The 22477-nt window shown below is 39.8% G+C and overlaps 1 protein-coding gene across 2 annotated transcripts in view; it reads right to left on the bottom strand.

Annotated features, from left to right (window-relative positions):
* The window catches only part of COL4A3 (collagen type IV alpha 3 chain), a 117987-nt gene that overhangs the window by 5651 nt on the left and 89859 nt on the right, over positions 1–22477 (bottom strand). For both annotated transcript variants that reach the window (XM_079782109.1, XM_079782108.1), the window contains exons 35-50: positions 22275–22373; positions 21458–21547; positions 20996–21135; positions 18707–18833; positions 17496–17576; positions 17020–17118; positions 16701–16748; positions 13888–14073; positions 13271–13401; positions 10926–10998; positions 8919–8990; positions 8706–8831; positions 7801–7899; positions 3780–3989; positions 1147–1324; positions 905–1019 (exon numbers count right to left, since the gene is read on the bottom strand). In XM_079782109.1, coding sequence (XP_079638235.1) covers positions 905–1019; positions 1147–1324; positions 3780–3989; positions 7801–7899; positions 8706–8831; positions 8919–8990; positions 10926–10998; positions 13271–13401; positions 13888–14073; positions 16701–16748; positions 17020–17118; positions 17496–17576; positions 18707–18833; positions 20996–21135; positions 21458–21547; positions 22275–22373 — 1874 coding nt within the window. The remainder of the gene's footprint in view (positions 1–904; positions 1020–1146; positions 1325–3779; positions 3990–7800; positions 7900–8705; positions 8832–8918; positions 8991–10925; positions 10999–13270; positions 13402–13887; positions 14074–16700; positions 16749–17019; positions 17119–17495; positions 17577–18706; positions 18834–20995; positions 21136–21457; positions 21548–22274; positions 22374–22477) is intronic.

Here is a 22477-nt window from a genome sequence, read left to right as displayed (position 1 = left end):
TAATTTCCAGAGGCTTTCTTTGATGTCATTCCTCTCACAGCCTCTCCCTTTGTCTTGCCTTATGTCCTTCATAGACCATTTACCTCTGTGCTCATTCCTGTTGTTATTGTGTCTTCTTGTTTATTGCCTACCTTCTCCACTAGGATAGAAGCTCCACGAGAGCAGGAACTTTGGTTCACTGCAGGTATCTTTAGGACCTAGACCATTCATGGCATATGGTAGGTGTTGATGTTTGAAACAATGGACATTTGTGAGTAAAGAAGGGGGAATAATGTCTCATAAATGATGCTATACAGAATAAGAATAACCACTAACTACATGTGTACAGCAGTCAGACTCACAGATGGTCAGTTCATAGATTTCTTCATTTAGCACTTATATCAGGGGAATTTTTCTTTAAAAGGCGATTTCTCTTAGTTCCCATTTTCATATAAATGCCAAAGGAAACAGTATAAGGCATAAAGATTTTGGGGCAGACAGATTTAGGTGCAAATCCTAGTTTTACTACTTACTTATTGTGGGACCTTGGGGAAATTATTCCTTTTTTTAATGTAAATCTGTAGATGATACAAACTATCTTGCAGGGTTTTCATAAGGATTATGGAGTATGTATATAAAATATGTACCACATTTAAAAAAATAGACATTTTATTACCAATATTGTAGTTACTGTTTACCTAAATGTCTTATTTAGAATCTGTGAGTAATTTCCTGAGAAGTTTTTTCAAATGCTCCATTTTTACCAAACCACCCCCCCCAACTTATTGGTTTTTTAAAAGAGAGTATATTTTCAGATTTACAAGCAAATGTTCATGACATATGAGTTGATGACAGTCACATTTTGGGGGCATTTAGGATTTTATAGGCAGTTTTTACTGTGAATGTGCTGTCCCTTTTTCCTTACCATGATGAAAGAAAATCCTGTCCAGAGAGAAATCCAGTCATGGGGACATGCGGGAATGTCAGTGGTTTGGCTGTGAATGGCTATGGCAATCGCAGGACCTTCACAGACAGTGCACCTGTAACATGACACAAAGAATGTGGTGGCATCACCCCTTTTTACACTGTGATGTGCTGTCTACAGTGTGATTACAAATTGAGTAATTTACTTGGTTTCATCACAAAACTAAAGGATTGAATTTTTACCTGCTAATATAAGGCTGCAGGGCCCTGCCAGTAATTGGAGCCATGTCCTTTGGCATCGGAGCTGGTGTTGACAGCCAGTATGAATAATCATTTCGAGATGCGAAATTACAAACTTCATTGATGTTACAGAATAGGAATGGCATTGTGGTAAATCGCTGTAGGCAGCTTCCAAGAGTTCCTAATAAAACATCAGACTAGTTATCACTTTCAGTAACATTAACATTCGGATGTCGAGTGTGACTCGACACGTTTAGCATCGGTAGCAGCTCGATGAAAAAAGCAAGCGAGTGCAAAGGGTTAAAACTATTTTGAATATTGTTACTAGATAGAGACGAAATAAAACATAATCTATGGCAAAAATTGAAGAAAAACAACACTAAAGAGTTATAACTGCTGAGGGGTGGGAGCGGCTGGGGAGAAGTAAATGGGGGAAAAAGGAGACTTAACAGGTATGTAGTACATTAAGCAATAAAGAATTTTTTTTAAAGTTATAACACGAAAGAGTTATATAACAAAATGTGTTATATAAGTTTAAAAAATTATAGAAATTAAAGATTCAGTGGGTAAACAAATCCTCTTTCTCCTATCCATAATACTTTCATGGCTCTTTCCCAAGGACTGGTAGAGGTTAGTTGGAAAAATGTTTTTGCTTCAAAGTATTCCTAGTTCTCGATATGTATATAATAGCTAATAGCCAGATAAAGCTTTAGAAAAATGGTGCTTTTAAGATTAAAAAAGTGATTTAAGTGAAAATTGTTTTTGTTGAACAGGTCAAGCTATATTGGCATTTAAGAGCAAGGCTCCTGGCTTCGAGTTCAAGATGACGGAGTAGCACTCAGCAGGTGTGGCTCAGTGGTAGAGCGTCAACCTATGAACCAGGAGAAATCATGGTTCGATTTCTGCTCAGGGCACATGCCTGGGTTGCAGGCTTGATCCCCACTGTAGGGCATGAGGAGGCAGCCAATCAATGGTTCTCTCTCATCATTGATGTTTCTATCTCTCTCTCCCTCTCCCTTCCTCTCTGAAATCAATAAAAATATATTTTTAAAAAAATGACGGAAGTTCCTGAGTTCACCTCCTCTCATTGACACCAAAACTACAACTACATATAGAACAGCTATCTCTGAGAACAACCTAAAGACTAGCAGAACAGATTTGCTACAACTACTGATATTTTTTAAAAGCCACATTGAAATGTATAGGAGGGGTAGAGACTAAGTCTAATCAGGACCTACCCTGTCCTCCACTCCCCAAGCGGTGACTTACAAGTGGGAGTGATATCACAACCACAGAGATCTTCCCCAAAGAGCTAGGGGTCCAAGGCCTAGCCTGGGAAACCCAAATCAGAAAGAGGAGCCCGTATAACATCTGACTTTGAAAACCAGCAGGGTTTACATCTGGGAGAGCCAAAGGGAAACCCAGGTTGTGCTCTGAGTCCTGGCACAGAGGCAGCAGATTGAAAAGCACCTAGGTCAGTGGTCGGCAAACTCATTAGTCAACAGAGCCAAATGTCAACAGTACAACAATTGAAATTTCTTTTGAGAGCCAAATTTTTTAAACTTAAACTTCTTCTAACGCCACTTCTTCAAAATAGACTCGCCCAGGCCGTGGTATTTTGTGGAAGAGCCACACTCAAGGGGCCAAATAGCCGCATGTGGCTCGCGAGCTGCAGTTTGCCGACCACGGACCTAGGTCATGTGAAGGTGATATATTGAACTAGTTTAGGGTGTGTGCTGGAGCAACAGGGATCTGTTGGAACTTTCTCCTGAGTCAGAGGTGCTGGCAGGCGCCATTCCCCTTCCCTTTCTTTAACCTAGCTGGTCTGACAGTGGCAGGTGCCATTTCTGACCCACTCCATTAACCTCACGAACACTATTCACCCCACCCTGGCATTTCCCTGGGTGAAGCACCCATCTAAAGAGGCTCCTTCCCTGCCACACCCCGTGGGTGCTTATTTGAAGAAAATGAAACACTAATTCAAAAGGATATATGTACCCCCCTGTTCACTGCAACATTATTTATAATAGCCAAGATATGGAAGCGACCTAGATGTTCATCAATAGATGAATAAAGAAGAAATATATGTATAAACACACACCAGAATATTAACCATGAAAAAGAATGAAATCTTGCCCTTTGTGACAACATGGATAAGTGAAATAAATCAGAGAAATACAAGTACTTTGTGGAATATACAAAACTAAACAAATGAACAAAACAAACTCAAAGGTACAGAAATACTAATTAGTGGTGGTATGGGCAAAAAGGTGAAGGGGATTAACAGGTAAAAATTTATATAAATAAGCCACAGGATGTAAAGTACAGCATACGGAATACAGTCAATATCACAATATCTATGACGGATAATGGACTTTGTGGTGATCACTTTGTAAGGTATATAAATATGAAATCTCACTGTGTTGTATACCTGAAACTAATAATATTGTATGTTAACTACAATTAAAAAGCTTTACATTCTTGAATAAAAATTAGATATTAGGCCTATGTTTTGTTTACTCTCTTTAAAAAATACTGTAACATACCCAAGGTACTTCAGAGCGAAGCACCACATACCATAAAAACTTATAATCTGTATTTGGAACAGTGGGTGGGAACTTGGACAGGGACATTACCCAGGTCTTGTCCATAAGCTTGTTCATTTCCTTGTATGAAAAGAAGAGAGAACCCACTATAGAGTGGCTCTGTTCCTTCTGGACAGGAAGGAATTGCTGTGGTCTGACTATGCCGGGTGAAAAGAAAGCCTCTCATCGTCCTGGTTGCAGGTGGTCCGGTGTCACCAGGTATCCCCTTCAAACCTGGCCGTCCATCGAATCCAGGTGGTCCTTCAAGAAACACATTATACATGTTGCAACACAAACAACCTCAAACTTGTTGTTCCAAAGTACTAACTTTGTGTATATCTGATAAGCCCCAAATATAGAAAGGAGTCACAGAATAGTGGCTTATAAAATGATCAAACAATATTATTAAATGTTGAATAATGTCACACAATGCTGTTACAGATACCACATAATGCACATACATTGTATATTACAAATACAATGCCTGTGTATATCTTATGAGTGTTCTGAGATCAGGTCTTTTTTAGCTTTGTATTTCCCTGAGGTGCCTAGCACAGTGTCTGCCTCTGGTAGGTCTTTTGTACATCTTTTATGCATAAATCAATGCAGACAATGGGAACAAGAAGTTAAATATCTATGCTTTGAAAATCTATTCAAGAAGATAAAAAATTACATAGGTTTTTCATAAATTCAATACACATGGAAAACATTGACAGTTCCTTTCAAAGGTGCAAACTTCAAGAATGTTTTTGATCAATTAGTAAGGCAAGTAAAAACAAAGACTTTTTGTTCTGTGATAAGAGTTTATTTATATGAATTAAAACGAGTACTTTTTTACTTTGTAAAATTTCTTTGCATTTGAGTAGGCTAATTAATACACCTTTGTCACTATCCATTTTTCTCATTCCTCCTGTTCTCCCTTTCTTCATCAAATACCCATTATTTATGATTCTGGCAGAGGCTAGCCACCCCCATCCGCCCTGATCCATTTCTGCTGCCACTGCACCCTGACCCTCCACACCAACCTGATCTGGGTGATGGTTCTTTAGAATTCTAAGGACATGCAGAACCGGCAGACACTTGGATTTTTTAGCCTAGTGAGTCAAGGGAGGTATTGTTCCCCATAAACAACCAGGCCATGCAGTCAGGCAGTGTCCTAGTTTAGTCCTAATTATAAGTCAATACTTTTCACAAGGATTTGGTAAAGCCCCAATATTATATATTTTTTTCAGTCTCCTCACTCATTTCTATCTTCAGGGTCCATGGGTCAGTCTTTGAAATTAAAAATAGGCCATATCCAAATTCTTAAAAGTTGTCCTGGAAAGTCAGATTGCCATTGTTTTAAATATATCAGATAGAGAAGGTGTCTTCACTGTTTCTAGTATCCACCCTCTTTTGCAGGGGGCTATCCCTGGCTCCAAGCAGAAGATTCCCTTCAGGTCTCTGCACAGGAATTGTGAAGTGATTAGCTAAGCATGACAAGAAACTCAAGTGAGTGATTATGCAAATCAGCATGATCCGAGGATATTCCGCATTTCCACGAAAGTCCAAGGCTTTCAGTTTAGACCAATGTTGTTTGACTCTTAGATCCTTTTCTCATTCTTAGGAGGTCTTTTATAGCATTAGGACCAACTATGTCTACTTCAGTGGTTCCCAACCTTTTTTTGGCCATGCCCCACCTAAGCATCTCTAAAATCCTGATGCACTCCCCCGCCCCCCCCGTGACATATAATTCTTATTATTCAAAAAGTGAATAATTATTCATGTGCAGGAATCCTAAAAGGCCATCAACTTGGCCTAAACAAGCTTCCAAAGAACATGGCATCCATGAAAGATAAAAAAGAAAGGACAGTTGAAATACGGAGGAAGAAATCACTAAGAAATTGTTAAAAAAAGAATAGTAATATGAAAAAATAGCAAATAAAGTTTCAGAACATATAGAGAACTGAAATGCATAAATATGTCACAGTATATATTTATATACTGTATAAATAGGTAAGGCCCCTAGAACCATAAGAAATGCAAAAACCTCACTGTTAATAACTCATTCTCAAATTGCCCCCCTCAAAAATCAAATTGCCCCCCTGTGTGGTGTGTGCCCCACGTTGGGAATCACCAGTGTACTTGCTAATCATTCTCAATACAATCTGTACTGTAGTACCTTTGCTCTTGCTGTGGTCCCATTCTGAAAGAACTAACTTGGTCAGTAAACTTTTTTTAATCAATAGAATTATTAGTAAGACTTTTTTTTTTTTTTTACCACTTGAAAAAACACATTTAAAGGAAAAGTCAAATAAATAGTGCTCTAATGTACACTCATGACAATACTAAATTATGAGTTATTATGAAATTGATATAGTTAACAATAGCACATTTAATTTTTAAAGATTTAAATATCTACTCTTTATAGCCTTATTATAATAGATCTGGGCATATAATTGGGAAATCACATTTAGAATTTTTTCTTATTTTAACAAAGTCAGCAATCCTAAAATATAAGATTTGGACATCTAGGTAGTTTGTAGGAGGTGCTTTTGAAACTTTTGCAGAAGGTAGATTTTGATCCAGGTGAACATATAGCTTATGTTCAGACTAAAATATTTTAGAGGCTTTTTCCCCCCCAGAGTTATTGAGTTGTAGTCAAGAATGGCATAGTTAACACATGGCTTTCCTAAGTAAGGATACCGAGTTGCTCTTCTATTTATATCAAGGTAATATTTCTCTACTTGTATAACACGCCCATAAGTAGCTATTATTTTTTTTATTTATTTTTACCTATCAATAATAACTTTATTTTTTCCCCATTTTTTAAATTAAGGTATTACATGTGTACATATCTTACCATTGCTCCCCCCCCACACTCCTATACATGCCCTCACCCCCCAGTGTTTTGCGTCCATTGGTTATGCTTATATGCATGCATACAAGTACTTCGGTTGATCTCTCAAAAGTAGCTATTATTAACTAAGTACTCCTATAAATTAAAAACAGCACTGGCCTTTATGAAAATGGAATTAGTGCTTCATGAGGACTACATGTCCTCAAACTAATTTGGTGTCTATTTGTCTAGTTAGGAGGTAGGAAACCTGGTGTATTCCAGTAACTCTTGATTTTATCTTCCAAACTAGAGGCCCAGTGTACAAAATTCGTGCACGGGGTGTGTGTGTATGTGTGTGTGTCCCTCAGCCCAGCCTGCACCCTCTCCAATCTGGGACATCCCTCTCACAATCCAGGACTGCTGGCTCCCAACTGCTTGCCTGCCTGCCTGCCTGATTGCCCCTAACTGCTTCTGCCTGCCAGCCTGATCACCCCCTAACCACTCCCCTGCCAGCCTGATTGATGCCTAACTGCTCCCCTGCTGGCCCAATGGCCCCTAACTGCCCTCCCCTTCTGGCCTGATCACTCCTAACTGCCCTCTCCTGTCGGCCTGGTCACCCCAACTGCCCTCCCCTGCAGGCCTAGTTGCCCCTAACTGCCCTCCCCTGCCAGTCTGGTCACCTCTAACTAGCCTCCCCTGCAGGTCTTGTCCCTCCCAATTTCTCTCCCTTGTAGGCCTGGTCCCCTCCAACTGCCCTCCCCTGCAGGCCTGGTCGCTCCCAACTGCCATCCCCTGCAGGCCTGGTTGCTCCTAACTGCCCTCCTCTGCCAGCCCAAACACCCCTAACTGCCCTCCGCTGCCAGCCTGGTTGCCCCTAACTGCCCTCTCCTACAGGCCTGGTTGCCCCCAACTGCCCTCCCCTGCAGACCTGGTTCCCCCCAAGTGCCCTCCCCTGCTGGCCTGATCGCCCACAACTGCCCTCCCCTGCCGGCCATCTTGTGGTGGCCATCTTGTGTCCACATGGGGGCGGCCATCTTTGACCACATGGGGGCAGCCATCTTGTGTGTTAGAGTGATGGTCAATTTGCATATTACCTCTTTATTATATAGGATGAGTGTTTTGCTGCTGGTTTTCAGTCTAATTTGAACAGCACACATGGAAAGATCTAGATTATTATTGTAGTCACATATTCAAGTAAGACTTCTCTGTCTATTGAAACAGCTCTCCGGTGAAGGAAATAAGCCAGCCGTTTACCTTGCTCTCCTTTACAACCTTTGCTGCCTTTTTCTCCAGGTGGTCCAGGAGTTCCAGGTTTTCCATCCTTGCCTGGTTTACCTCTTGGCCCACAGGGTCCTACACATAAAACAACAACAACAACAAAACAAAACAGAAAAACCAACATCGTATTGAATAGTTCATATAGGATAAAAGGTAGAGTGGTCTGCCATCCAGTTTACCTGGGGCGTCCCCAGTTTCAGCAGTGTAAGTGTTACAAACTGAGCAGAAGCTAAGCCTTGTGTAAACTGGGACAGTTGGTCATCCAATTTGTTACACCCTCATTCCCAGGAAAAAAGCCCCTTAGAAATGAACTAGGAGTATGTGAAATACAACATTTTAAAACTGCTGCCATTTTGATTTATGCTATTCCAGAATTCACTATGCCCTTGTATTGATCAAAGTAATATGTCATCTCTTTAAGCAAACTTAGAACATAATTCCATTCAGAAAACTATTACAATATGCTGAACCTATATAAAGGGGTTAGTTCAATTTTCATACATTAATACTAGTATTTTGTAAAGCTTTCATGAGCTGAATCTTACATTTGTATTTACTACTTTTCCAAGTGCTGTACAAAGTATTAGAAACCTACCAATACATAGAAGTCAGGTTTATTCAGGCAATCAGAAATAGAGCTCTAAGACTAACAGTTGTCGGACAGAATACTTTTACCTTAATTAAAAAACAACAACCCTAAGTGCCCTAGAGTGTACTTACTCAAGTTTATACCATGCACAACAGCTTTCAATAGACTCAAAAGGCTTTGTATTTGCTGGTCAAGACTAAAATGAGCTCAAATTTGTAACATTTTCTGTGGAGCACCGTTTGCTAATTCAACTACTTCCTAGTGATCCAAGTCAATGCTTCCAGTCCCACACCTAGGATTCCCGGTGGCCCTGGTGGCCCAGGTTCTCCTTGCATCCCTGGTTCTCCAGCTCGGCCAGGTGGCCCTGGACTTCCTGGAAGGGAGATGATCTTAACTGTGCCAGGGTCTCCACGTACACCTATTGACATGAACATAAGAAGATGATGGCTTTATTGAAGAGCTACCCTTTCTTCATGGAGAGCAATACTAAGGCAGTGATATTTACCTGGTGGCCCTTTTGGCCCAGTTTGCCCTGGAGGTCCAATTGATCCTGGAAATCCTGGATTGCCCTTCTCTCCTTAAAACAAAGGGGGAAGGGAGCCAGTGTGATTCCTCTTAGGACAGTGGGTTTCCTAGCTAGATACTGGAAATTGCGACTGGAAGTTATAAACTCTGTGACAGATATTCACATGGGTTTTGGCATTTCATTTGGACCCAATGTTTAATATCTATTGAAAAGTATATTCTAGAAATAAGCATTAAGATTTTGCATTTTAGCATTGAAGGGGGAGAGTTCCTAAGAGCTCACTAAGTTCAGAAAGCAATTCAACGCAATATTTAAGGTAAAATACAAAGTGACATTGAATCCTATTTTAGCACTTCCTGCTAAGTTATATTGGTTGTCACAGTTATCTGTTTCTCAGCTTATTACTCTAGCTTCTAATGGCCCAGATTTAATTATGTTAGGAACTCTTATGAGTACATAGAGAATATCTGTTTTGATATAAACTATCAAAGTGGTACTATTTCTCTCCCAGTGTTTGACAATAACAACAACAACAACAAAGGTACCAAGAACCATTGATTTGTATAAATACTCTCTTATAAAAAATCTCAGCCTAATGTAGATATTACACCTGATTACTTAGAAAGACTTTAATACTAAATATGATATTCGTAGAAGAGATACAATAAAACAGTGACCAAAAGTTAACGGGCAACTACACTATAAGTTATCCACTTGATATCAGAACTTGAGGAAGGTGTCAATATTTACTTATATACGCCAGAAAAAGCCTCAATATCTTTCCCTTTGGGGATTAATAATTTATAAATAAAAAAGTGTAAACTCAGTAGTGCCAGATGATAGATGGTCTTATTCTGAAATCTGAGGGGGATTAAATGTTTCATGGAACATACACACTTTAACAGCCGATAGCTCAATTTTGAAAATGAGATATATTTTAATAAACACTGCCTTTATAATTATTCAAAGTGTGTGTATACATTTTTGGGATTCCCTATATTTAATAAGAGAACTGGATTTTATGAAACCCCCTCTGAATATCTCCCCAGAATGTTTCTTTAGTGAGGTCTTTATGTAATTTTTCAATCCTTAGATATTCCTGTTGTGAGACTGAGGAAGTGACAGGTGGCACACATTTTTTCCAGGCTTCCTGCCAGTAGTCACCCACCCAATGTCTAATGAGACTCATCAGAATCACTTGCTTTGACTTATTCTTAGCTAATGTGCTCCTTGTGAAGTCAGTGATTGAATGCATGAAAAAGGCTCTCTTTGAACTCCTTAGTCCTGGAATAAGTTTCCTTTGTGAAAATGTGGCTCTATTCACTTTGGCTACACTAATTATTTAGCATCTTACAGTCTATAATAGAGTCCTTGCCATACACAAAATAATAATGGGATTTAGCCAGCGAAGACAACAAATCCCATAGTCAAAACCTTATTTAAGGTGATAGCACCCTTATGGAAGATTGGAGAATTTCTAAAACCTAAAGTTTACATTTCTGGGGATGAACATTTTAAAGTTAAAAATCCCCAAAGTATAGTTTGTTTTTTTTCTCATTAAAAACATAACACATGTGCCCCATAAAAAAATACTGAAACCTACATATTATCCTCCCCCACTAATAAACAGTTTGATGAATATTCTTTTAGATTTTCAGCTTTTAAACTTGTAACACATGCACAAGGTAAAAGAAATAACCCAATCAATGCTGTTGCTATTAATGTAGGTCCCCAACCCCTAACCCTCACATATCAGTACACTCAAAGGTAACCGCTTTAAACTGTTTCTATTTAGTTTTCCTATAGTTTCCACCTTTAAGGTATGGTTTTAATTTTTAAGTCCTCTTCTTCACTAACACTGAGGTCTTATTTGTATAATCCTAACTATCTGGGATGACTGTGGGAGTTCAGTAAACATGTGTGTGACCTACACTGTGAATCTCAGTCATTGTATTTGCATCCAAAGAGCAGTGCACAAAACAATACCTTTCATGCCTGGAAATCCTTGGAACCCAGGGTCACCTCTGGGCCCTGGCAGACCTGGAGTACCGGGGGCTCCCTATATTTCAAGTGAAAGAGAGCAGAACCGCAGACAAATTTAAAAAATCACAACACTCAAAGAAAATGGGATATAAATAGTATATAATCTGATAGGTAAGAATGAGCTGAGATTAAGAGACATCATTTTAACTTTGCAATCACTGTTTCACCTCCTATAATTCCTCCGCCACCTACATGTCTCCTTAAGACTATAGTTTCCAATAATAATAACTTAAAAAATAATAACTCATTCTAACTAAGCCAGCAGAGTTATACATTGGTCAGAGTGGTAGAAACAGTGTCCAGAGATGGGCGCACGAAGAGGTTGTTAGGGCGGTTCTGACACGCACTTTGGACAAGGATGCAATGATCTGCCCGGGAGGAGATGCTCCCTCCAAATGAGGCTTTACACGAATTGCTCTTGCAGCCAGGAGATGCCCAAGCAAAGACATAGAGGGAGGGGAGGGGAAAGCAGGGCTTCTGAAAAGAGCCATATGTCGGAATGTATGTTAAATCTACTCTACAGAGTCCATGTGACTTGAGACAGAATGTGATTACTTGAAAACAGTGGACATGAAAAATGCCAAGAACAACAAGACTGCCCTTTGAGCCAGCTGTCATTGGAGCAAGAAGATCAAACGAAGAAGCAGTCCTATTGCTTGGATAAGGCAGTGTGAGGTTAAAGAAAGGAGGGAGAGCAAACAGAGCCATCTGATCCAGGACTCCCAGGCTTCTGAGGTCTGGCAGAGATAACCAGGGAGGAGGGCCCGGTGCCAGGCCCAGCCCTTGGGTGGGGAGTGAGCTCTTCCATGCAAGGAGAAAGCTGGTAAAGGCACCCCGCCAGTTTAGACTTCCATCAAGAAGGATTACCTTTCAAGTGCCAGTGTAGAAGGAAGCCTAGATGGTGGAACCCCCAGAAGGTTTAAGAGAGATCACATTTCCAAACCGGACTTTCCACATCCCAGTGTCCTGGGGAGAACTTTTGATGTGATCATAGGGTCAGTGTTTGCCACTTTCAAAGAATCATGAAGAACACCAGGATACTCAGACTGAAGAAGGGCAAATATCTCACTTTTCAAATTAAAAAAAAAAAAGGGTTTTAAAAGGGTAGATTTTGGAAACCAAATACCAAGAGATCTTAAGAGAGCAGCACAATTCCTGACCCAGAACATCTGCGACAGAACTCTGATTCCTCATCAGTCTCCAAGAATTTGATGTAAACGGAGGAATCAGAAAGCTAGGAAGAAGGCTGAGGTGTTGAGTGAGAGGCTGAGTGAGAGATAGTAATAGGCTGGGAGATGAGCCTAAATGAACAAAATGACATCTAAGAAAGGTAAATGTGAAAGTCCCACATGTAAATCTCAAGTAAACACGCAGGACAAGAGCTAATGGAGAAAACTTAGTAGCAGTTCACGGGGGAAAGGCACATGGGCTTTCATTGACTGTAAGCTCAGTGTGCGGCGACAAGATGGGGACGTGGCAGCCAAGCAGCCCTAATGGATTTTAGGTTGTGTTACAAAGTGGGGATGTCAGGATAGTGAGACTCTTCCCTCCTCTAGGCACCCCACTGACTACCGAGGTCTCACTCCTGGATATTCTTTGTCCAGGGCCTGCCTTTTTAGGTGAGATGTTGACAAAGTAGGATATATCAATAGAGGCAGGGTTGATGAAAGGTTAAATTGAATTTGAAAAAAAAAAAAAAAAAGCAACACAAACAGGTATTTATTGGGGGGGGAGACAATATAGGGGTAGGCAAAAGTAGGTTTGCAGTTGTGAGTATGTGAAACAGTTTATTCTTGTATTGTTTATTTATTAATTATTGTATTTATTATTATTATTATTGTTGTTGTTAACCTACTTTTGCCCACCCCTGTATTTGGAAGGAAATGGCAGGTATTTACAAACACTGGAGTGTATGTCATGGGAAGGAAATATACATTTAGGGGTAGCACACATAACTTCAAAAGCATATTAACCGAGACAAATTATGTTGTCTTCTAGTGTGATCCCAAACCCCTGGGTGTTTTTTCTGAAGCTTCCATAACTGGAATTGTTCAGAATTGAAACAAGAAAAGGTCAGGAGTGACATAGAAAAGGGCCCACACTTTAGGGGCCTCTTAGAAGCCAAATCTAATGCTTATGGCTCTGGTTCTTTGAACCTCTGGACTCTGTCTTCTCCTGGGTGCACTGCACAGAGCATTACAGATGGGAAAATGTTGTTGCCTCTGTGCCTCTGATCCTGGCAACTGGTTTGGAAGATATAAGAAGTCAAAATGATTTTCCGCACTTACGGGAGGACCTGGTGGCCCTGTGTCTCCTACGGCTCCAGGTGGGCCTCTTGGGCCTGGCTCACCCATAAATCCCTTGTCTCCCTTTATGCCTTTGATGTGACTCCCCGGAGGTCCAGGGGGTCCAGGCTCACCTGTATTCAGAAAGAGCCTGTTAGTACTGCATGTCCGGGAGCTCGGCAGGTTCTTTTGACGATTCTTTGGAAGAGAGTGCAAACCCTGTTCCTGACCATTACCCTGAACAGTTTCCCCTTTGGCAGGGTGATGCGATTATGGTCAAGACAGAATGAGATAACACCCCTGACACAAGGCAAGAATGGTTTCTCCCCGATGCAGGTCTGTGAGAGCAGGATCTTCTCCAGCTCCATACCTGACTCAGAACAGGAGCCCACTGGTGAGTGGATGCATCTCTGTCTTTTAGGCTAATTTGGCATTTACCAATTTTACAGACCATCTGCCTCAACAATACCTGGTCACTCTGTGTGAAAACCGGTGGGTATGGAAAAATGGAGAAGACCAGAGGGAAAAGAAGCAATAAGGTCACACGAGGGGGAGTTGAAAGCTTCTGTTGTTAAACATTATTTTCATTCTTTTATCTTCTTTAAAAGTAGATCCTCTACCTGGATTTCCTCTTGGGCCTGGTGGACCTCTGTTTCCTTTTTGGCCAGGGATGATTGCACTAGGGAAACCTGGTGGCCCTGGGAATCCTGGCACTCCCGGGGGTCCTCGAGACCCAACATCTCCCACTGTTCCTTTCCTGCCGGGAAGGCCGGGCAAGCCTGGGGCTCCTCTGTCTCCTTTCGCTCCTGCAAAGGGAAAGGCTTTATAAGTTTCCATAATGCCCCTATACTGGGAGTTATAGTTTGTGGTTATCTCTAATAATGTGATTAGATTCACAATATATATATATATATATATATATATATATATATATATATATATGTATATATATATATATTATAAAAATATAAACTATTTTTATAAACTATATATATATATATATATATATAGTTTATAAAAATAAGCTGGTAAAAGAAATGCAGGTCTTGAGTAAGTTCTGCCTTTGATTAGCCATTTGATCTTGGCAAAGTCACTTCACTTTGTCATATTCTTATTTTTAAAATGAAGGTAGGATCTGACCTAGCTCAGGTCTTCAAGGACCCAGTGAGGTAATAAATGGAAAAGTGAGATGGAAAAGCATGGTGTAAGGTCTAAAGTCTTCTGTAAATGTAAGCCATGCTTGTTATTATCTGGTGAACTTTCATTAAAATGACATTATTTAATCACTGAAAACTCAGTAGAGCACACAAAGCTAAAACTTCATGGCAACGATGTGTGCATTGGAGGTGTTGCCCAGCTCAATCCAGGCAAAGGAACGACAAAGCTGTAATCCCATCTCTGTCCTCTGGTCACTCCTCCCCCATACGGCAAACTCTACTCTGCAAGGGATGGATGTGGCAGGAGCTTTGGATTTACCAAAGAGCCCCAAAGTCACTACTAAATAATAATATTTCTCAATAATCTTCAAGAACTTGTACATTGACAATCACAGATGGAAAATGCTGTATAATCTAAAATAAACTTCCCCCTCTCTCCCATCTTTGTGTTATTATAGAAACAGTAAGTGGCATAAAAATAGGAGACAGATATGATGGCAAGAAGACAAAGTGGGGATGAGGCTGCTGGCATAGGAAGGGCTTGGGAAGCTATTATGCAGGGAAGACTTAAAAGTGAGTCTGGAAATAAAATGGATGAATATTGACTATCTAGCCTTTTGTCTATCATGTTCTTTAGCTTTTTGATGCCCATAATTTATGCTTTTAAGGTGTTTAGATGATTTCAGCTCACTCTAAGCTGTGAAATACTGTATTTGTACAATGGTCTGGCAATGGTCTGAAGCACCAAGTTGCTGTCTTGGGTTATATGTTCCAATTCCATTCAAATTATTCCTTGTTTTATGACATGGTTTCTTTTTAGGAGTTGGGAGAATAAACTAATGAAAAGGATTCAGACCTTCCATGTTTCAATGAACTCTTCTCCATATTTAGTTATCCTAGAGGGATTGGGGTGCATAATCATTTACTTACACAATTAGGCTATTTGTTATTTTTGACGCTTTTTTAAAAACTTAAGATGTGATCATTTTATATAAAATTGTATTTCCAATTAAATGCTAAAGATTTCTCATTCCAAATGGTTAAATTGGGAACTTAGCCCAGGAAAAGGAACAGAAACTCTCCTTTTGGACATAATTTTAAAACTCGACGGTGACCTAGACTGGGAAAGCCTTATGCTCATGGGGGAGGCGAGTGTGTGTGAGAACGTGGGGATATTGAACTCATCCGCAAAGATGATCACATCATCCAGAAGCAAACAGAAAGGGGCAGCTTTTGTCTATGTTCACAGGTGAGCTGGTAGGTCAAGAGGAAGTTCCTGCCCTCTGAGTTTCTCAGTAGCATCAGACTACTTCTTGCTGGTTCTTGTGAGTATCAATAACCAGGGTTTAGGCGTCTTTGCTAATAAAATACTCAAATCCACAGGACCCATGGCTGAGAAGGGTCAATAAAAAGGTACAAGTAAGCTAATGTTTTTTCTGGCAGGTTTCTCTACAAAATGGGAAAACTTCAGCTGCTTATTTTATGAAACACTGGCATGAGACATTCAGAACTACAGCTGTCCAATGAAAAACTTGTATGTGCTTTGAATGATATGCTCAGTAAATTGCCAGGTCTGAGCCGAAACTGGTTTGGCTCAGTGGATAGAGCGTTGGCCTGGGGACTCAAGGGTCCCAGGTTCGATTCTGGTCAAGGGCATGTACCTTGATTGCGGGCACATTCCCAGTAGGGGGTGTGCAAGAGGCAGCTGATCGATGTTTCTCTCTCATCGATATTTCTAACTCTCTATCCCTCTCTCTTCCTCTCTGTAAAAAATCAATAAAATATATTTTTTAAAAAATTGCCAGGTCTGAGATGTTAAAAGAATTTATCAAGAGTAGCGTGACCCACAAGCTGGCTGTGGGGGTTGGAATCAGAGCTGTGGAGATGATAAGGTGGGAAAGGGTTGGCGTTATTCCTGCATCTAAGAAGAGCAGGGAGGGATGCTCATTGAGAAGCCACCGATTTCACCTTCTCCTTTTAGGAAATGATGCCTTTAAAACATGCTGTCAACAACAAAGCAAATAGATAAGAAGTCTTTTTTATTTTTAAAGACTTTCATAGCAGGAAATTCCAAAATTGGATCACAGTTTCTAATTCATTCACTTTGTGGTAATGGTAATTATGAAGCATTTTTACTTGAATATGAAGAATATTAACATCCTATTTTACCACTGGAATTCCTTTAATTCCATGTTTTTATTTTATAGATCAAGCATATTACGGGTTCTGTCCTTGAACCCGTGAGTCACCAGGGCCAAGAAGGAAGAACCGCTCACCTTGAACACCAGGCTTCCCTTTTGGGCCTGGAAGTGCCCCCAGCAAACCTGAAAGAGGTAATTTTGGCATATTAATATTTTACATGTGGTTGGTTTCATTACGTAGATATGATTTATTCTGCTAGGTCAATTTAACCTTGGCAATAAAAGGAAGTTTAAATTATCACATACCCAGAACATGTTAAAGATTGTTCTGTCAGAAAAGAATCTCTAGAGCAATGAAGGGTTACTAATTATTAATTACTAATTAATAATTAGTGTCACTAATTACTTCATGCAAAATAAAACTAGTGGATCCAAGATAATGAGCAAGTTGTACCCGTTTCTCCCTTTTCTCCTGCTGGACCAGGAATCCCATCACATCCTTGGTCTCCTCTCATACCCATTGGTCCAGGGTTTCCTGGGAATCCTGGAGGGCCTGAAAACAAAAAAAAAGTCATTCAGAGAGAGAACTTCCTTCTGATGAATGGCCTAATGTGCCAGATGTGTGTAACTCTGGTAAAAGTGTTTATTTTGCAGAACTGTAGTTATGTGCAGCTAACTGCACAATGAAAGCTATGAACAGACTAATAGAGTCATGAGGATTATCACTTTGGAATGTCTAGGTTGGCAGACCTTTGAATTAGGTATAAATAGCTAGCCTCACTCTTCTGCATTTCTGTCTGAGCACTGAGTAATTGGAGGCTACCTTCTAAAGAGCAGTCGTGGCTCAAAGCTACAGCTAAGCAGAGAGTTCAAACTCAGGGGGAACACGCTTCCCTCAGGAAAGGGTGATAGACAAAGTAGAGAAGGAACCTGGAGGGCCTTTTGTTCCTGGAAATCCAGGGAAGCCTTTCATTCCTCTTGACCCCATGTCACCATCAGGACCCGGCTTTCCTACAAATGGAGAGAGAGGGAAAGGACAAAAAATACTGAAAGATAAATGATTACATTGGCTGAAATGGTCGGTTCTTACAGTCAACTGTGCTCACAGTGGTGTTCAGGTGACTTGTACCTGTCACCTCAGGCTTTTTCTTGGGTGCTACTTCCCTAGAGAAGCACAGCAATGTGTTGAACCATTTTGAAGAGTGTGCATACAGCAATCACGTGGGCCACTCGATAACTGACTTATTGCTTTAATTGGGAATTAACAGCAAATCCATGGAAACTTTTAGTGTTTGAAATGATAATTTAAATGGTATCTCTAAGTAAGACCTGCAGCTGCAACCCAGTAGCTTAGCAGTTGTTTTTAGTAAAGCAAAACAAAAACTGAAACCTGAATTATAAGCAATAAAAAATAAAGCCAAAGTTTGACCTTGAAACATGCCAGAAAAAATAAAACCACAACAGTGTTATGGGTTGAACTGTGTTGCTCCCTAATTTATATGTTGGCGTCCTAACCCTCAATATTTCAGAATATCACTATACTTGGAGATAGGGTCTTTAAAGAAGCAGTTAAATTAAGATGAGGTCACTTGGGTGGGCTCTACTCCAACATGACTGGTGTCCTTATAAGGAGAGGCTATTTGGACACAGACACAGAGGACAGACACGGGGGGAAGGTGGCCCTCTATGAGTCAAGGAGAAAGGCTTCAGAAGAAATCAACCCTGCCGATACATTGATCTCAAACTTCTAGCCTACAGAATTGTGAGAAAATAAATTTCCATCTGTGTTGTTTGTTATGGGAAACCTAGAAAAGTGATACAACCATCATAAGATTAGACAATGAACTAACATTTCACATCTGTGGGCTGAACTCCTCAGAAATTTTGGGGAGCACCTCAGAAGTGTTATTTATGGGAGCAGTTTTTTAGATCTCAGTCCACCAAACTGACTCATCAGCAAATAAGGCTCCTCGTGAATAATCTTCTATTCCTTAGTGTCTTAGAATTAGAAGATGAAAGTTGAATAAAAGCAATTATAACACAAAAGCCTAAATAGCTTTCTGTCTATAGAGACGATTCTAGGCGGCGAGAGTCATGCTGAGTGTCATGCCTCCTGCTCTCAGAGTAAAGCCAATGCTCACCTGGGTGGCCGGGACTTCCGGGATGTCCAGGGACTCCGTCAGGTCCAGCAGGCCCTGAATATCCAGGTGGCCCAGGTGGCCCTCTTTCTCCTTTCCGTCCCACGACACCTGGCAATCCTGGTTCTCCCTTAAATTCAGTCAAACACCTTTAAAATTCTCATGTAAGCAGGATATGTGATCAGAATGAAGTATAAACTGTATTTGTTTGCATTTATTTATTATTATTAACACTAGAGGCCCAGTGCATGAAATTAATGCACTGGTAGGGTCCCTATTGGCGGCAGGCTGCCGGCCGGGTATGCCCTCCCTTCCTCCAGACACCAGCCCCACCCCCTGATTGAACTCCCGGACAAACTCCTGGTCGAGGGAACACTTTGCATACTATGCTTTTATTATATAGGAATATTATTTAGCTGGTTAGTTAGCAATTCATACTGAGTATCTGCTGTGGGCCAGTACTGTGACAGGTGCTGGGAAAAGGGGGGCTACATGTTTTGTGGGGCCCAGCCCAAAATGAATATTCAACTCCCTTTTACAAAATGGTAAAGCAATTCAAGACAGCGACATTAAAGCATTGAACCAAGTGTGCTGTCCTTCTTAGCACCCAACCTCTGTGACTACATGGGTCACACACCTCCAAAGCTGGCTCTCACCAGGAATATAATAACCATATACACATGTGTGATATATACAGCCCTTGCTTCATGGAGCTTTAGAGACCAGTGGGGAGATAGTAAATAATCACACAAAGGTATAATTTCAACTTGTGATAATTAACTCAGGAGTAGGAAAGAAATAGTTAGACCAAATGAATATATGTTCTACCAATATTATACATGCCGATAAATGCATGTCAATCATATGTAAAAAGAAAGCAAAATCTCCATTACATCTGTACTTCAATTTTATGATAAACCAGCACATATGGATTTGATGGTTACTTACAAAATCTCCATAGTAACTGATTAAAATATACTACTCTGTCACTATGATTTGCCAGTCTGATCAAATGAGCCCATTTTTTGTTCAATGCATAGTTCTGAACATCTCTTCTGTGGTTACCTATGAAAACCCTATATCTAAGTGAAACTATTAATTAATTGAATGTTAATTAAGTATAAGACAATTCCTCACTGAGAAAATATCTCAATGGAAATGGTGTCTCCCTGGTTTTCTGAGGACCTAGTCTAAAAATCAAGGGCAAAGGAAATTTATTTGTGCTCCAAGTAATAAAGAGTTGCTTTCTTGGGTCTATGTGGCTTCTAAACATTTTCTCTGATGCAGTTTTAGTAATTACCAATGGAGAACATGATTGGTGGAAATCTTTAGGAAAGGTAATATTTTATTGGCTCAACAGAGAGTCAGGGAAAAGGCCCCTTAAGCAACAAGTTTTATATATTTTAGAGTCATATACTTTTGAAAGTCTGATAAAAATGTGGACTCTCTCCTACAAAAATTTGCATTCATTTTACATTCAATTTCAGGAGATTAGCAGACTTCTTAGGGTTCCATAGATGCATGGAAATCCATGTTAAAACCCCTGATTATAGGAATTTATATTAATCATTCTCTAGTGATCTAGCTCTGGCTTTTATTGTAAGTACACACAGAAGAATAGGAAGGAAATGAACCTAAAAAAAAACAGCTGAGCCCCATGGAAATGTTTGGTTGTTTCTTGGTACAACATGCTGGGCTTCCAAATACACTTCTAGTTAACAGCACAAGTGCTGAGAACATTGAGACAAGACACAATTCTGTGTAATGGAATTTTCATTCAGTACAGTTCTAAAACAATTATAATAAATGTATGTATCTTAGGATTTTGTTTGCTTTTTGATGATGCTCTAAAGTTATTTTACTTTATATATTTTATTACAGTTTAATAAGTCAAGTGTTTTTTATTATAAGATTTGGAAATTTATTTTTATAAGTCTGTGTGAGGTGAGTCCATAGCAGAGACTGGCTACTTTGTGTCACAGAAAACAAACACTGCCCTGGCAGATTGTCTGAGTTCCTGATCACTGCTTCCTTCTGGCAGCCCACTTACATTGCAGGGACAATTATGAGAAATTCTTTGAGAGTTGAAACTGGCAAGAATACATTAAGAAGTTGACAGCTGTGTAATAGGCATCCTCATTTGTGAAGATAGGATTAAAGAGAACCCAAATACCTACCTGAAAATATAATAATATTTAAAATTTTCTCTGCTCACATTGAATCCAATAGTTGTTGGTATTTAAAAAGACTCACCCCACCACCAAAATGTAAATACTTCACTGGCCGATATACCTTGGGTCCTGGTGGTCCTGGCCTTGTGCCTTCTGAATAACCTGGCTCTCCCTTATCTCCTTGGGGACCATGAATACCTGGGAAGCCTGTTTTTCCAGGGAGACCTGGGAGTCCCAAAGTTCCCCTCTTTCCTTTGGACCCTGAAATTAGGCAAGAAATCAGATACAATAGGTAAACACAGGGATCTCAAAGTGTTCTACTTCCAGCCTTTGCATAAACCACCTTTCTTTTAGGAAGTTGACTTTTCGGTATCACTAATATACCAGGTAGTCATGATGGATTATTTTTACATAATGTAAATATTTATTTTGTTCTCATTAGTGTTCTAGTTACATAATGAAATCTAGTTGTATTATACCAACTTTCTAAGAAATGGAAAATCAAAACAACAAACAACACAAAATATCTAGAACTGGGATCCATCATAAGCATGTAGGCTCATAGCAGGATCTTATACATTACCTGGCACCCCCATGTTCCCCATGCTTCCTGGTACTCCATGGGGGCCTGGTTCTCCAGGATTCCCATTGCTTCCAGGATCTCCTCTGGGGCCTTGAGAACAAATAAACAGTCATGTGCCCTGCATAGTTCCTGGACACAAGGTGCTCAATAAATATTTGATGCCTGCATGAATTTATGTATCCAGAGCAGCCAGGCCAGTTGGTTTGAGTACTTGCTAGCTGCCTTTTGCCTTCATATAAGGAGGGGACTGAGGACCCAGACATGTAAACTTAGAGAAAGTTAGGTTCTTGTCGGCAGGCCTAGATTTTGAATAATATCAAGATCATCCTAGGACCAAAGCAGGAAAGTAATAGATTTCTATACTGAACATTTATTGCCATGTAATATATTTTGATGGGATCACAGAGAGTAAGGTGGCTACTTTAATTGTTTAAAAAATTAGTTTGCAAACTCAATAACCTGTTTAAAAAAGAAAGAGGCAAATTTGAAAACCTCTAAAGCATTATCTGATTTTCTTCTATGATATGTAATATTGTGATAAATTAAAGTTTACAATACATATTAGTAGTTTCAAAATAAAAATTTTAGTACAAAAATGGAACTTTGTGAATGTTAATATTTTTACATTCACAAAGTTCCATTAATACAGGCTGACTATACACACCTTCATTTTGGTTTAATTTAGAAGCAAATTTCTGTTGGAAGACTATTAGAGCGGGATTCACATTCATACCAGAAAGTCTAGAAACACATTTTTGTTACATGTAGATGTAGGGAAACGTAAAGCTTGATATTTCTATTAGCAAGTCCACTATACCTGGTGGTCCTGGTGGCCCAGGGGGCCCTTTGTGTCCTTCTAAACCCGGTAACCCGGGAATGCCTCTGTTTCCTTTCTCACCCGGCTGTCCTGCAAACCCTAAAGTTAAACAATGTATTAAAAATACAGGTTAGAATTTTATCAGAGTTATCCACATTCTGATTAAAATTGATGTTATCTATATAATAAAAACCTAAATGACC

This window comes from Cnephaeus nilssonii (genome assembly GCF_951640355.1).
Source record: "Cnephaeus nilssonii genome assembly, chromosome: 10".
Taxonomy (NCBI): Eukaryota; Metazoa; Chordata; class Mammalia; order Chiroptera; family Vespertilionidae; genus Cnephaeus; species Cnephaeus nilssonii.
Note: the sequence above shows the minus strand (reverse complement) of the source record. Positions and strands in the feature narration are given on the sequence as shown.